The sequence below is a fragment of the Ipomoea nil genome, unplaced genomic scaffold (assembly GCF_001879475.1).
Source record: "Ipomoea nil cultivar Tokyo-kokei standard unplaced genomic scaffold, Asagao_1.1 scaffold2159, whole genome shotgun sequence".
NCBI classification, from domain to species: domain Eukaryota; kingdom Viridiplantae; phylum Streptophyta; class Magnoliopsida; order Solanales; family Convolvulaceae; genus Ipomoea; species Ipomoea nil.
The window spans coordinates 1,538,021-1,553,854 of NW_017618587.1; the positions used below are offsets into that span (position 1 = coordinate 1,538,021).

General features: G+C 38.0%; 3 protein-coding genes across 3 annotated transcripts; all 3 read left to right on the plus strand.

Moving 5' to 3' along the window:
- Window positions 1-8,230: 8,230 nt before the first annotated feature.
- On the plus strand, window positions 8,231-8,752 carry LOC109149187 (blue copper protein-like). The gene is made up of 2 exons (XM_019296849.1): window positions 8,231-8,399; window positions 8,544-8,752. The coding sequence occupies exons 1-2, from the start codon at window positions 8,231-8,233 to the stop codon at window positions 8,750-8,752; spliced, it is 378 nt and encodes a 125-aa protein (XP_019152394.1).
- A 1,150-nt stretch (window positions 8,753-9,902) lies between these two features.
- On the plus strand, window positions 9,903-10,583 carry LOC109149188. The gene has a single exon (XM_019296850.1). The coding sequence runs from the start codon at window positions 9,903-9,905 to the stop codon at window positions 10,581-10,583; it is 681 nt and encodes a 226-aa protein (XP_019152395.1).
- Window positions 10,584-11,760: 1,177 nt separating this feature from the next.
- On the plus strand, window positions 11,761-15,795 carry LOC109149189. Its single transcript, XM_019296851.1, has one exon. It carries the CDS (start codon window positions 11,761-11,763, stop codon window positions 15,793-15,795), a length of 4,035 nt encoding a protein of 1,344 aa, XP_019152396.1.
- The last annotated feature ends 39 nt before the right edge of the window (window positions 15,796-15,834 follow it).

Consider the following 15,834-nt stretch of genomic DNA (forward strand, 5'->3'; position numbering starts at 1 on the left):
ATATATATATATATATATATATATATATATATATATATATATATATATATATATATACTACCACATCGTTTCAAACGAAGTTTTACCATAACATTCCTATAATTTTAATTTGGAACCGGTATGGACTTGATTCAATTATGGAATCATGAATAGTCATATGTTCTATTATTGGTTCGGTTGATGTGTAGACATCATGATCTATAAGTTTTCTCTATTTATATTTCTATATACTATATATAAAGATACTAGATTCTAGATAAATTAGTATTATAGATTAGATAGCTGGGGTAAAGATTTTTCTAAAGAAGTCTTAGCAAGATCCCTTCGGAAACATAATATGAATAATCTATATTCAAATTTCAATATTTATTTGAAAAATATTGAATTTCAGAAATTGAAATTGTTTCATTTCATATTGTTTAACTCCGGAGTCATTACCCTTTCGACAATCTAATCTTGCTCTAAAGTAAATAAAATTGATAAATCACCACAGCGCTATATAGATTTCTCATTTTTCATTAGAGCCAAACCCGAAATACTTCAAAAAAATATTCAAAGAAAACAAATCGGTTACTTGTTTGTTTGTTAATGAGATTTGGACAAAGACATCCTATTGAGCGAATTGAATTAGGACCAACCTCCTTAGGTTAGTTGGTTAGAATCCAAGAGACCCACAAAAAACAAAACAAAAAAAAAAAAAACAAATGAATTACTATTACTAATCGAGGCCGCCTCTTTTATGGGATAGAAAAATGGGATGGGGAATAGAGATTCTTTCATATCTCGATTCCTCCTTTGTTCACTAAAAAAAAAGATTTGTCGAAGATCTAAATTCAAAACAAGAATCACACTCCATCTAACATTCATATATATATATATATATATATATATATATCATGTGCCCGGCGGCTTTGTAGTTTAGCAAATAATATATCATCAAGTGGCCGGAGATGGTTGATGTATTTTAATTTACTTATGAGTTAATCCTCGGATCGGAGAAAGTCAGAAAGAGCTGTTTATAAGCTAAGTTAGTACTAATCGAAGTTTCCAAGTTTTACGATGAATATAATATTCTTATATTCTTTCTTAATTAGGTGCATGCACATCACATGGAATTAAATGTGTGCGCATGCGATATACGAAAATGATTAAATTTACACGCTAAAGTATTTTTAAATGTACAATCATAATTACAAAAATGTCACCATATTGTTCTATATTATAAACTTAAAATAATGTTAGAACATATGTGTTTAGGAAATTAAATTAGATAGATAATAAGTAATACATATCTGTAGATAGAAAATTATATAGATTTTGTTAATTAGAAATAAAGGGTTATCAAATAAAATATTTTTTTTAGTTCTATTGACTCTATTACAAGATAGTATATATATGTTCAAGAGGTGCCAACTGAGCACAAAATGTTTGATGCAACAAAGGGAAACACATATGTTTTGTCGTTCGCTCGGGATTGAGAGTTATGACACTTAATATGCAAATACAAGTAACTAGCAAGATAGGCACTAGCACGTAGCACTAGGAAATCATGAACAAGAAGCTAAGCAACTCATAAAAGGTAGGACAAACACATATAAACAAGAGATAAACACGAAATAAAGAAATATGTCTTTACACTAGGAGCATTAATTTCTATATGCTTCAAACGTAACAACCTATCTATGAGGTTAGGGAGAACAAATAATCAAGGAATCAAGCAGGAATACCCGTAGGTATTCTAGTCTAAAGCCACTTCCATGAGCAAATAATTAAACAAGAATTAGAACAAGGATTTGATACTAGTTATATCTTTTGATGTAGTAGTAAGAGCTTAATTATGACGTACAATCCGTGCTGACATGTCTTTGCTACATTGTGCCTCAGCTCTATAATCGTGGCCCTAGAGTTGCTACCTAGCATGTGCATTCCTTGTATGGGATGGTAGTGAGTCGGATATAATTAAGTATCTCGTATTATTAAATTATAATAGAAAAATGTAACAATTGGGTATCGAATTCATTCGAGTCAAATTCAAATAATAGTCTAATTCATCGAGTTCGATAGTTCTTAAATTAATGAATACCTATCATGTTGCCATCCATATCCTCATCTAACAACACTATTGGATATGTTGAACAAGTTTAAATTAGATATAGAGCTCCACATATATACACAAAAATCATATATGCCTTGTTTGGTAAATGACTGTTAGCTTATAACTGTTAGCTGATTGTGTTAATTAGAGGGTATAACTAATTGATAACATTAGCTGTTGTAGAAAAGTGTTTGGTAAATTAGCTGTTAGCTGATAGCTGTTCGGTATAATTTCTTTTCTAAAAAAGCTAATTGAAAAAGTTGCTTGGAGTAGCTTTTTGAATTTTAGCATTTTAAAATTACAAAAACCTAATTAAACAAACACTTATATTGATATTTTAACTAAATCAAACAATTAATAGTGGTCAAATAAACAAAAATTGACATATAGGCCAATTTTTTACCATACAGGGCCATAATCTGACTCGAAATGTTGAACAAATTTAAAGTAAAGCATGATTAAAAAAGTTACGTTTACACAAAATAAAGATAAGCCAAAATACAAGAGAGACATATATAGCTTTACTTAAGGGCATTCGCAAATCGCAATGGTTAGGGTTACGCATTAGGCATGCATGCATGCATTACGGAGAAGGGCACGATTGATCTGTACTAGGTTGTGTTTGTTTAGTATTAGATCTCACGTGATTAGTACTATACCTACTGTCATTAACTGGAAATTATAATTTCGTTGAATTCCACAATAATGACTATAACGATTTAATTCCACGGTGGACCATTCATGTGCCCTGCCTGCCCGCCGGCTTTCTAGTAGGAATTAGGAAATAAGTCGCCGCAGACTTTTTTTATTATTGTCTTTTGTGAAAAGTTTAATTAAAATAAAAATGTGAGCAAATTGGTAAATTTAAATCATAATCATCGTAAAATGAAATCGATTGTATTTCTAAATACGCGAGATCTGATCGACAATTAAAAAACCTAGTACCTTGTACTATCCCCATCAAACCGCAACTATATAAACCCCCTCGTATCATCATCACCCTCACCACATTCTCAACTATTTCTTCATATCCTTCAATCACAAAAACCCTAGAATTGAAGAAATGGCTTCCTCCTCTACAACCAAATTCTTGTGCTTGTTCCTCATTTTGGGGCTTGCCTCCCCAAGCTTGGCCACCGAACACGTCGTCGGCGACCTTCTGGGTTGGACCCTCAACCTTGATTTGAATGCATGGGCCTCCGCCAGGGTCTTCAAAGTCGGAGACACTCTCCGTAAGTACCTCCATGCATGCATGCATGGGCATTTAATACCTAATGTTATCTGTCTATAGTCAAATAATATTTGCGGGTTTCTCTTATCACTAAAAAAAAATATTGTTTATGAAAAATTTGGGCAGGTTTCAACTATTTGCCACTTGTGCACAACGTGGTGCGACTGCCAAATGAAGCTTCTCTCCTTAATTGCATTACAGACACGAAACTGTTCATTGACGGCAGCGGCAGCACGTCTTTCGCTCTGAACCAAATCGGCGATTTCTATTTCTGCTCTTCTCTCTTCACCGACTGTCTTCTCAATCTCAAGATGAAAGTCTCTGTGGTCGCTTAATTTCTTCCATGGATCATCGTATCACATCGATCTTCAATTCATATACGTCGTATTTGTATGAATAATAACGTAGACTGTATGCATGCATGCATGCTACCTAGCTATATATGTCTGCACTTTTTCTTTTTTTTTTTTTCTTTATTAAGGTGAAGATTGTAGGGTAGCTAGCTTCTAGCTAGGAGCGCAGCTCTTCTATGTGTCGCCTATCTAGCTTGTTTATCACTGTGTACGTAATAAATATGAAGATCGATTCGTCTCTATATATGTGTGTGTGAACACGATATATACAACCTAATAAAAATATATCTGATGGTAGTTAGCTAGAGTCACAAAATTAAAGACCCCTATATCAATTGGTATTGTAGATTGACTCTCTAAAAACTATTATATATTTATATGGTGAATATCATAATTCTTGCATTGACTAATAAGCCTAAGCATTTTTTTTGATGACTCGGAAAACCTTACAACCCTTTTGAGTGTCAGTAACTAGCCATCAACTTCTTTTTACCACAAGACTAGAAGTAAACCAGTCTAAGTTACCCATAGTTGACTGACTCAAATGGGAGCAAAGATTCGAACTTGTATATTATGGTTAATTACAAGCGTGGATCTCTTGCCACATCTTGACTGGGTTGCCCCTAAGCGTAAGCATTTGTTATGTAGGAATAGTAGTGGGCCGGGTTAGATAAAATGAAGGTCGATTAAGTATGTAACATGCAATTGGGTTTGCGAGGCATTATTTGTGTCGTTATGGAAATATAATTGGGTATAGGGTTTGGGATCGGAATTATTGTTAAATGGGTGATGAGTACCCATCATGTTGACATTCATATCTTCATCTAATTAACGATATTGAATACTGAATAAGGTTAAGACTCAAGATACAAGAGAGACCTGACCTTCAATTCAGTAAGGGCCCACCCAATCCATTACAGGGTTTGATTTTTTAAAATTTACTTATGATCCACAATCGACTATCATTTAAAAATATTCTATTCATAAAAAGTGAATTTATGTGATATTGATGAGTCGGATTAAAATTGACGTTCTTACCATTACATATAAATAGTTACATTGGTGAGAGAAATAACTACATATAGTTATATATATAATCAATTAAATAGGTTAATTTCCCATGATAGTAGCTGCAATGGCTCTCCTTGATTCTTTTTTATATATCCCTTAAATATTCTATCAGCTCTATATATATATTTGACAATGACTATTCTTTTGGATCCATTATCTGAGTATCAAAGTGGAACAGTACTTTTTGCACACTTACAAGAGGAAATGTAACAAAATTGAGTCCTTTTCTGGAGCCCTTTTGAGTGAAGTTTTGTCATAATGGGTTGACTTAATTAGTATAATTATATATAGGCCCCGTTTGGTAAAAAATTGACCTATTTGACCACTATTAATTGTTTTTTTTTTTTTTTTGAATGCTAGACCACTATTAATTGTTTGATTTAGTTAAAATATCAATATAAATGTTTAGTTAATTAGCTTTTTGCAACTCCAAAAGGCTAAAATTCAAAAAGCTACTCCAAGCAACTTTTTCAATTAGCTTTTTGAGAAAAGAAATTATGTCAAACAGCTATCAGCTAACAGCTAATTTACCAAACACTTTTCTACAATCAGCTAAGGTTATCAACTATTTATACCCTCTAATTAACACAATCAGCTAACAGCTAACAGCCATTTTACCAAACAGGGCCATAATATAACTATACCAAATTACTCCATAATAAACTTTACTCCACTTGTCCAGAAAGAGATGACCCCATGATTTTCATAGTCAATGAACTATTTTGGTTATTAACTCAATAATATATACCGAAGTGGCCGGAGATGGTTGATGTATTTTAATTTACTAATGAGTTAATCCTCGGATCGGAGAAAGTCAGAAAGAGCTGTAATTTATAAGGTTAGTACTAATCGAAGTTTCCAAGTTTTATGATGAATATAATATTCTTATATTCTTTCTTAATTAGGTGCATGCACATCACATGGAATTAAATGTGTGCGCGTCGGATAGACTGAAAATGATTAAATATACACGCTAAAATATTTCTAAATATACTGTCATAATTATAAAAATGTCACCATATTGTTTTATATTATGAAGTTAAAATAATGTTAGAACATATGTGTTTAGGAAATTAAAATTAGATGATATTAAGTACTACATATGTGTAGAAAATTAGATAGATTTTGTTATTTAGAAATAAAGAATTATCAAATAAAATACTTTTTTTTTAGTACTATCGACTCTATTACAAGGTTGTATATATATATATGTTTAGGAAGTGTCTACTCAGCACAAGATGCTTGATGCAGCAAAGGGAAGCACAGATGTTTTGTCGTTCTCTTGGGATTGGGAATTATTGCATGTAATATGCAAATACAAGTAACAGATAGGCGCTAGCACTAGGAAATCAACAAGAAGCTAAGCAAATCATAAAAGGTAAGACAAACACATATAAACAAGAGAAAAACACGAAATAAAGAAATATGACTTAAACTAGGGAGCATTAATTTCTATATGCTTCAACATAACAACCTATCTATGAGGTTAGGGAGAACAAATAACTAAGGAATCAAGCAGAAATACACGTAGGTATCCTAGTCTAATGCCACTTCCTTGAGCAAATAATTAAACAATTATTAGAACAAGGCCAGGATTTGATACTAGCTAATAGCCAGTGTTGTAAAACTCGGCCGCCTAGCCGCCTAGGCGCTAGGCGGCCACTTGCCTTGGAGTTTTGGCCTATAGGCGGCCAAAACTCGGTCGGCCGCCTAGGCGGCCTGGGCGGTCAAACTCGGCCGAGTCGGTCAACTCGGCCGAGTCGACCGATTTCGTCCGATTTTGACCGTTTTGACCGATTTTGATCGATTTTGTCTGATTTTGACCGATGTCGTCTTTCATTAATTATTGATTTTAATATTATTATGACATTATGACTTATAAATTATCATTATTTCATTTATTTAGATGTGTTATTTGAGTGAACGTTGAAAACAACCTCATTAAAATTGTCGAACTACAAGTCTGTCACTATTTTTTTTAATTTTTTTGGTGCCCGCCTAGCGCCGCCTAGAATCCGCCTAGGCGCTAGGCGCTGCCCGGCCGCTCGACTAGCGCCTAGCGCCTACTGCAACCTTGCTAATAGCTATATCTTTTGATGTAGTAGTAAGAGCTTAATCTTGACATACAATCGGTGCTGACATGTCTTTGCTACATTGTGCCTCTATAATCGTGGCCCTAGATTTGCTACCTAGCATGAACATTCCTTGTATGGGATGGTAGTGAGTCAGATAAAATTAAGTATCTCGTCTTATTAAATTATAATAGGAAAAGGTAGGTAACAATTGGATATCGGATTCACTCGAGTCAAATTCAGATAATAGTCTAATTCATCGAGTTCAATAGTTCTTAAATTAATGAATACCTATCATGTTGTCATCCATATCCTCATCTAACAACACTATAGAATATGTTGAACAAGTTTAAATTAGATATAGAGCTCCACATATATACACAAAAATCATATAATCTATACATACATGACTCGAAATGCTGAACAAATTTAAAGTAAAGTATGATTAAAAAAGTTACATTTATACAAAGATAAGCCAAAATACATACAAGAGAGACATATATAGCTTAAGGGCATTCGCAATGGTTAGGGTTACGCATTAGGCATGCATGCATGCATGCATTATATATGCAGGTTATTACGGAGAAGGGCACGATTGATCTGTACTAGGTTGTGTTTGTTTAGTATCAGATCTCACGTGATTAGTACGTACTCTCATTAGCTGGAAATTATAATTTCATTGAATTCCACAATATTGACTATATATATATATATATATAAAGATTTAATTCCACGGTGGACCATTCATGTGCCCTGCCTGCCCGCCGGCCCTCTAGTTTAGGGTATAAGCCGCCGCAGACTTATTTTATTTTATTATTTCTTTTGTCTTTTGTGAAAAGTTTATGTAATTTACTTGTTATTTATGCCTCAGTGAAATGCATGTTTATAAGCTTAGTACAAATCGAAGTTTCCAAGTATTATGAATATTCTTTTGTAAAATCAAAATTTACATCATACACTAAATAAATTCTGTTCATGTATAATAACATGTAAACAATTAAACTTACAAATATCAAATACAAAAATCATGTTCAATCTACTCGGAGTCTCTTACTCAATTCTTATTTACAAAAAGAAAAAAAGAAAAAAAAACGTGAATTGAATCTCACAAAACAAATATATTCATCAAATTGTGCACATGGTCGCCAGCGGAATTAATTAAAATAATGTCAGCAAATTGGTAAATTAAATCATAATCATTGTAAAATGAAACCGATATATTATTATTTATAAATACGCGGAGATAGATCAGATCTGATCTGATCGACAATTAAAAAAACCTAGTACCTTGTACTATCCCCATCAAACCTCAACTATATAAACCCCCTCGTATCATCATCACCCTCACCACATTCTTCATATCCTTTAATCACAAAATAAAAACCCTAGAATTGAATTGAAGATCGAAATGGCTTCCTCCTCTACAACCAAATTCTTGTGCTTGTTCCTCATTTTGGGGCTTGCCTCCCCAAGCTTGGCCACCGAACACGTCGTCGGCGACCTTCTAGGTTGGAACCTGCTCGTTGATTTTAATGCATGGGCCTCCGCCAGGGTCTTCAAAGTCGGAGATACTCTCCGTAAGTGCCTCTGGGGGTTACGGGTTTCTCTTGTTACTAAAAAAAAAGTGAACGTTTTCTTTGCTTAACTAACATTAAAAATATAATATTTGCGGGTTTCTCTTATCACTAAAAAAAAATATTGTTTATGAAAAATTTGGGCAGGTTTCAACTATTTGCCACTTGTGCACAACGTGGTGCGACTGCCAAATGAAGCTTCTCTCCTTAATTGCATTACAGACACGAAACTGTTCATTGACGGCAGCGGCAGCACGTCTTTCGCTCTGAACCAAATCGGCGATTTCTATTTCTGCTCTTCTCTCTTCACCGACTGTCTTCTCAATCTCAAGATGAAAGTCTCTGTGGTCGCTTAATTTCTTCCATGGATCATCGTATCACATCGATCTTCAATTCATATACGTCGTATTTGTATGAATAATAACGTAGACTGTATGCATGCATGCATGCTACCTAGCTATATATGTCTGCACTTTTTCTTTTTTTTTTTTCTTTATTAAGGTGAAGATTGTAGGGTAGCTAGCTTCTAGCTAGGAGCGCAGCTCTTCTATGTATCGCCTATCTAGCTTGTTTATCACTGTGTACGTAATAAATATGAAGATCGATTCGTCTCTATATATGTGTGTGTGAACACGATATATACAACCTAATAAAAATATATCTGATGGTAGTTAGCTAGAGTCACAAAATTAAAGACCCCTATATCAATTGGTATTGTAGATTGACTCTCTAAAAACTATTATATATTTATATGGTGAATATCATAATTCTTACCCCAAAAGGCTGAATCCTCAACCCTAAGGGCCCCCACACTCCGACCCGATAGAGCATGTGGGAAGATGTAAATCACGGTGAATATCATAATTCTTGCATTGACTAATAAGCGTAAGCTCTTTTTTTTTTTTTTTTTGAATGACTCGGGAAACCCTACAACCTTTTTGAGTGTGAGTAAATCTCACCTTGATCCTAGCCAGCAAATTTTTTTTTTACCACAAGGCCATGAGTAAACCAGCCTAGATTATTCATAGTTGATGGGCTCAAATCAAGAGGGCAAGGATTCGAACTTGAAATATGGTGGTTAATTACCAGCCTGGATCTCTTGCCACATCTTAAGTGGGTTACCCCTAAGGAGGCGTTTGGTTCAGGTCATCTTAGATTACCTAGGTCATCTGAGTCTAGTAATGTTATATTACATTGTTTGGTTCAAGTTATGAGATTACCAGGTAATGTTATATTACCTGAAAGCTGATGTGGCGGTAATGTTTCAAGGTAATATGATTACCCCCATTTTTTTAGGTAATCTTAGATTACCTTGAATTATTCCAACTTTGCCCTTGTTAACTAATCCTTATATATTTTTTAATTTTTGATTCGTCTCTCTCTATGAATCTCTCTGGCTCACCGGGAAACCACACTCCGCCCGGCGCTACTAGGGAGGAATCCGATCTCCTCCAACGAAGTACCAAGAAAACGAAGAGAGGAGTTACTGAGCGGGATAACGAGACGATGGAGATGGAAGCGGACATGGGACCTCAAACCAATGGGACGTCGATTGGTTTGGACGTTATGAAAGAGAAGAACAACCAAAGTGTTCCTAGTCCGGCGAACACACCAATATCATTCCGTCGAGCATTAACTGGACTGAATGACAATGTGGGGCGGACTGATGATGTCTCTGATGACGAAGCTGGCGAGCAAGAAGATGATGATCCGATGTGCCCAGTTGTGAAACTGACGAAAGAAGAAAAGAGAAGGATGAGGCGTAGATGGGAAAACACATTGATAATCAAAGTCCTAGGGAAGACGGTTGGATACAACTATTTACTACGAAGATTAAGAACCATATGGAATCCAAAATCAGGTATGGATCTCATTGCCATACAAAACGGGTACCATTTGGTTAGGTTTGCATCAGTCGCCGATTACGAACATGCAAGGCTGGAAGGACCATGGACTGTTCTTGATCACTGCTTAGCCGTCAAAGACTGGGAACCAGACTTTGATCCCATGCGTGATGAAACTCAGAGACTCCTCGTTTGGATTCGCTTCCCTTGCCTACCAATAGAATACTACGACTACGATTTCTTGATGAGGGTGGGAGATATGATAGGATCGGCTGTCAAGGTCGATCATGCAACAAGCATGGCGTCCCGTGGTTTGTTTGCTATAGAGTGTGTGTTGAAATAGACATAACAAAACCCCTCATAGCCAGTTTCAAGTTGAAAAATAAGCGCAGGACAATCGAGTATGAAGGTCTCCATCTGGTCTGTTTCAAATGTGGAATGGTGGGTCACCGGAAGGATGCATGCAAAGTGTCGGACGATCAATTGGACAAGGAAGTGACGAAAATAACTATCATGATGCCGGAGGCAGGCGGTGTAGTGGCGGAGAAGGCAGTCGGAAACATGACCGAGACAAGAGATGGGCCAGTATGGAAAGTCGGAGGAAACAATGAGAAGAATCAGGGCAATTTGAGACCGTTAGAAGAAAAATATGGAACGTGGATGATTGCGCAGAGGAAATCAAGGGTTTACCAAAACAGAGGTGATCCGAGACGATATAAAGGGAAAGCTAACGTGGAAAAAGGCGAGACATCTAACAGGAAAGATGGAGATAACCGCGGAGATAACGGTAAGGTTTTTAATGAAGAGGGTTTTAAAATCTGGAATAACTCAAGGTTTGGGGCCCTTGATGATCTAGGAGAGAATATGGAAAAGGTAGCCCAGGAAGAGGAGACCGAAGCCCATGAAGAGGAATTTAGTTTTGTGAGGCCTGATGGCCCAACAGGGGCACTTCTAGCTGGGAAAGGTAAAAGACCACAAGTCCAAATTACTGAAGCTCAAATCACTAATGATAAATCAGAGCCCAGCAAGAAGAACAACATGGGAAGTACGATGGCGAGCAGAAAGAACGAAGGGCCACAAGTTACTGCAAAGACTAATAGACGTTCGAACCAGGCAGCGGAAAATGAAGGACATACTGTGGTGAGAGGATACGACAATGGCAGTAGAGTGGAGAGAATCATGATATCCGAAGAAGGGGAATCCATGGATATTGTGCACACACAAGTCGAGGGAGGTGAACATCATCACGACCCCCCGAACTCGTCTCCAATGGCTCATGATGGTGAGCCGGGTGATCCAATGGTTGGCGTTTGTGTTGGTGATGGCCAGTCGCTGACTGGTGTGGGGGTTGCCCTCCTCTAGGGCCCCTCTCTTTGTTTTCGTTTTGTGCTTTTGGGTTGTCTAGGCTGTTTTTTTTTTTTCTATTTTCTATGAAGATTATGTCCTGGAATTGCCAGGGAGCTGCGTCCACTGGCTTTAGACGCGCTCTCTCCTCTTTTGTCAATAAATTCAAAGTTGATATGGTGGGCTTACTGGAGCCGAGGATCTCAGGTAACGCTGCTGACAAGGCTTGCAAAAGCTTTGGCTTTGTAAACTGGCTCAGAGTCGAAGCAGTTGGGTTCAGTGGCGGAATTTGGCTTTTGTGGAACAACAATCTAAAGGTGGAGATTATTGCAACTAACCCCCAGTTCATCCTTACCAGAATTGGCGAGGAGAACAGAAATATAGGGCTGGTGTCTTTCGTCTATGGTAGTCCGTCTCAAAGTTACAGGAACAAACTTTGGGAAGGGCTCTCCAACGACAGGTTCAGCATGAGGGAAAGCTGGCTCTCGGTGGGAGACTACAATGCTGTTACTTGCATGGAGGATGTGAGCAACACGGAGAATTTTGGCAACAACAGATGTGCAGGTATGCGTCAATGGATATTCAAAGAAGGATTAATTGACTTGGGTTTTTTTGGTGCTAGGTACACTTGGACGAGAGGAAAGGAGAAAGCCACTTTTACTGGAGCTCGCCTTGATCGAGCTTTGTGCAACCTGGAGTGGACTACGAATCATCCGGAGACCAAGGTGACTCACTTAACTCGGGTTTGTTCAGACCATTCTCCTCTTCTTATCGAGCTTGGATCAACCACAAGAACTAGCGGGAACCTGGCCTTTCAATTCCAAGCTGCTTGGATAAGGCATCCTATGTTTTTAAAAATGATAGAAGGCCACTGGAAGAGCAACATGAGTATTATTGAAAATATAACAGCCACTCAAAATAATTGTAAGGAGTGGAATAAATCAGTGTTTGGCAACATCGAAAATAGGAAAAGAAAGCTCATGGCACGAATAGATGGTATTCAACGGTGCATGGGAAGTCAATCAAGTAATGGGCTCATTAAACTTGAAAGAAAGCTTAGGAAAGAATTAGAGGAGGTCCTACATCAAGAAGAGTTGAAATGGTTTCAGAAATCTAAAGAAGACTGGATCCTTTCTGGCGATTTAAATACGAAATACTACCATGCTGCAACCATGGTCCGTCGGACCAGGAATAAAGTTTATGGTCTCAAGGATGATAACGACAATTGGGTAAGCGAAAAGGCTAAGTTAGAAGCCATGGTTCAAAATTATTTTAAAGGTCTGTACAGGAAAGAAAATGAGGAGTCCAACCATGATGATTTTACGGGTATGTTCCCACCTATTCAAGAGGAACAATGGCTACACATGAACAGACAGGTTACCAAAGATGAAGTGCGAGATGCCTTAATGGAGATGGCCCCGCTCAAGGCCTCGGGTCCAGATGGACTCCATGCAATGTTCTACCAAAAATCATGGAGCATTGTAGGGGATAGTTTATATCAACTAGTGAATGATTTTTTCAATATTGGCAGCCTCCCAAATGGTCTCAATGAGACCAATATCGTTCTTATCCCAAAAGTTCAAAGGCCGGAGAAGGTGAATCAATTAAGGCCCATAAGTCTCTGCAATGTGGCATATAAATTGGTCACAAAAATCATGGCGCAAAGACTTAAATTAATTATGCCAGAGGTGGTTAGCCCCAATCAAGGAAGTTTTGTATCCGAGAGACAGATAACGGATAATATTATTACCTATCAAGAGATCCTTCATACAATTCGTACCGAGAAGAACCAGCCAGGCTATATGGTTTTGAAGATTGATCTCGAAAAAGCTTACGACAGACTGGACTGGAGCTTTATTCGAAACACTCTTCAAGAAGTTGGCCTCAATGACGTTTGGGTTAGAAACATCATGCATTGTGTGGAATCAGCAGAGATGTCCATTCTATGGGAGGGGAACAAACTTGAACGTTTCAAACCGGAAAGAGGAGTTAGGCAAGGAGACTCCATTTCTCCTTACCTTTTCGTTCTTTGCATTGAGCGTTTAGGTCATATTATAACCGAGGCAGTCACTCAAGGTAGTTGGAAAGGAATCAAAGTGTCGAGGAATGGGCCGAGCATATCTCACCTCTTCTTCGCAGACGACATGGTTTTGTTTGCGGAAGCAAATGAGAGCCAAATTTGTACGATCATGAATTGCCTCGACAGATTCTGTAAGTCTTCTGGGCAAAAAGTTAATAAAATTAAATCAAACATTTTCTTTTCTAAAAATGTTTGCAGGGAAGATGTGCACAAAATAGCCACAATTGCGGGCATTCCGGCAACTGATGACTTAGGCAGATATCTAGGGGTCCCCTCCCTCCATGGGAGGATCACAAAAGAACACTACAGAAGTATCTTGGATCGAGTTCAGAGTAAGTTAGAAGGGTGGAAGACCCGTTTCTTAAGCCTTGCAGGAAGACAAGTTTTGACCCAATCGGTCCTTAATGCCATTCCCTCGTATGCAATGCAAACTATGTTTCTGCCGAAGGGGGTGTGTGATGCAATCGACAAGACCACGAGAAACTTCTTATGGGGAGGAGATGGCACCAAGAGAAAAACGAGCCTTGTGAACTGGGATACGGTTACTTTGCCAAAAGAAGAAGGCGGTCTTGGAATCAAATCAATGAGGAACATGAACCTTGCCTTACTCGCTAAGCTTGGATGGCGAATTCTCAAAGATGGAACTAATACTTGGTCCCAGATCCTTTCATGCAAATACATGAAAGCAGAAAGGAGCATGGATAGAATGAAAAGGAAAAGGAATGACTCCAATATCTGGAAGGGCATTTGTGCAGCTGTGCCTATTCTTGAGAGAGGTATGATGAAAGTGGTAATGAACGGTAAAAATACTAGTTTCTGGGAGGATCGCTGGATCGGTGACGAATCTCTCCAGAGTTTTTTGATCGGTCCAATGCAAAGGGATGCTGGCAATATTAAGGTGGCGGAAATATGGGATGGAAGAGGTCGTTGGGACTGGGACGCTATCGACATAGGTCTCCACCCCGACAAAAGAGCCGAACTAGCTGCGAGAGTTATTATTAATGATGAGCAAAGAGTTGATAGTATGGGATGGAGCCCTAATGAGGATAAATCTTTCTCGACTAGATCAGCTTACAAACTAACTCGCCAAACTACAGGAAACCAAGAGAATGGAGAGTGGGAGGCAACCTGGAAGCTCCGAGTTCCTAATCGAATTCGTACCTTCATCTGGCTAGTCCAACATGGACGAATTATGTGTAACTCTGAGAGAAGAAAGAGGGGCTTCACAGCAGATGAACGTTGTGCCATTTGTGGTGCAGAAAAGGAGGATGTGGAACATACCATGAGAAGTTGCCCAGCAGCAGAGGAAGTGTGGAAGCTAATCAACAATGGAGATAATCAAGGTATGTCTCTAAACTCAGATTTTAACACCTGGCTTAAAACCAATGTGACAGGGAACCAGGGAGGACAACGAAGAAGGCAAAGATGTGCCAGATTTGCCATTACGGCATGGTGGATTTGGAAGTGGAGAAACGATAGAGTTTTTAATGGAGTGGAGAAGGACATCAATGAAAAGATTGCCTGGCTACACCGACAGTTCAAGGAAGTCGAGGATGTGTTAAGCAGGAACGCGGAGCAAGGAGGAAGACAAAGAGAAGACACCAGACGCAAACAACCTTGGAGACCCCCAAATGAAGGATGGATCAAAGTTAATACAGATGGATGTGCTCGAACGAAAGGACATTCAGCTTGCGGTGGAGTTCTAAGGAACAACGAAGGACAGTATATAGGAGGTTTTTCAAAGAAGATTGGTACCTGCAGTGCTTTGGAAGCAGAAGTTTGGGGAATTTATGTTGGAATACAAAAGGCATGGGAGTTGGGTTATAGGAAAGTGATGTTTGAGACAGATTGCTCCAAAGCTATAAATTTGATTAATGGAGCAGAGGACTACGATGGAACGGCAAAGAACCTGGTTCAGCTTTGTCGAGATGCCAAAACACGCAATTGGGAGATTTCTTTCACTTATGCTCCTAGGGAACAAAATAAAGTGGCGGACATGTTGGCCAACCAGGCTTACACACAAGGGGATGTTTTCAATTGGTTTGTTAGCCCACCAAGAGACATCCAAAGATTTCTACGTGAAGATGAGCTTGGCCTCTTTGGCGAGACTTTTATTGTGAGGGTTGCATAACGGCCCTTGGGTATACCCCTCCTTTTTCAGAAAAAAAAA

Bases quoted from the DNA above. Each gene is read 5' to 3' on its own strand.
- LOC109149187 (XM_019296849.1), top strand. From the start codon at position 8,231: ATGGCTTCCTCCTCTACAACCAAATTCTTGTGCTTGTTCCTCATTTTG. The intron at 8,400-8,543 runs GTAAGTGCCTCT...AAATTTGGGCAG, and splicing joins CAAAGTCGGAGATACTCTCC to GTTTCAACTATTTGCCACTT.
- LOC109149188 (XM_019296850.1), top strand. From the start codon at position 9,903: ATGGAGATGGAAGCGGACATGGGACCTCAAACCAATGGGACGTCGATT.
- LOC109149189 (XM_019296851.1), top strand. From the start codon at position 11,761: ATGGTGGGCTTACTGGAGCCGAGGATCTCAGGTAACGCTGCTGACAAG.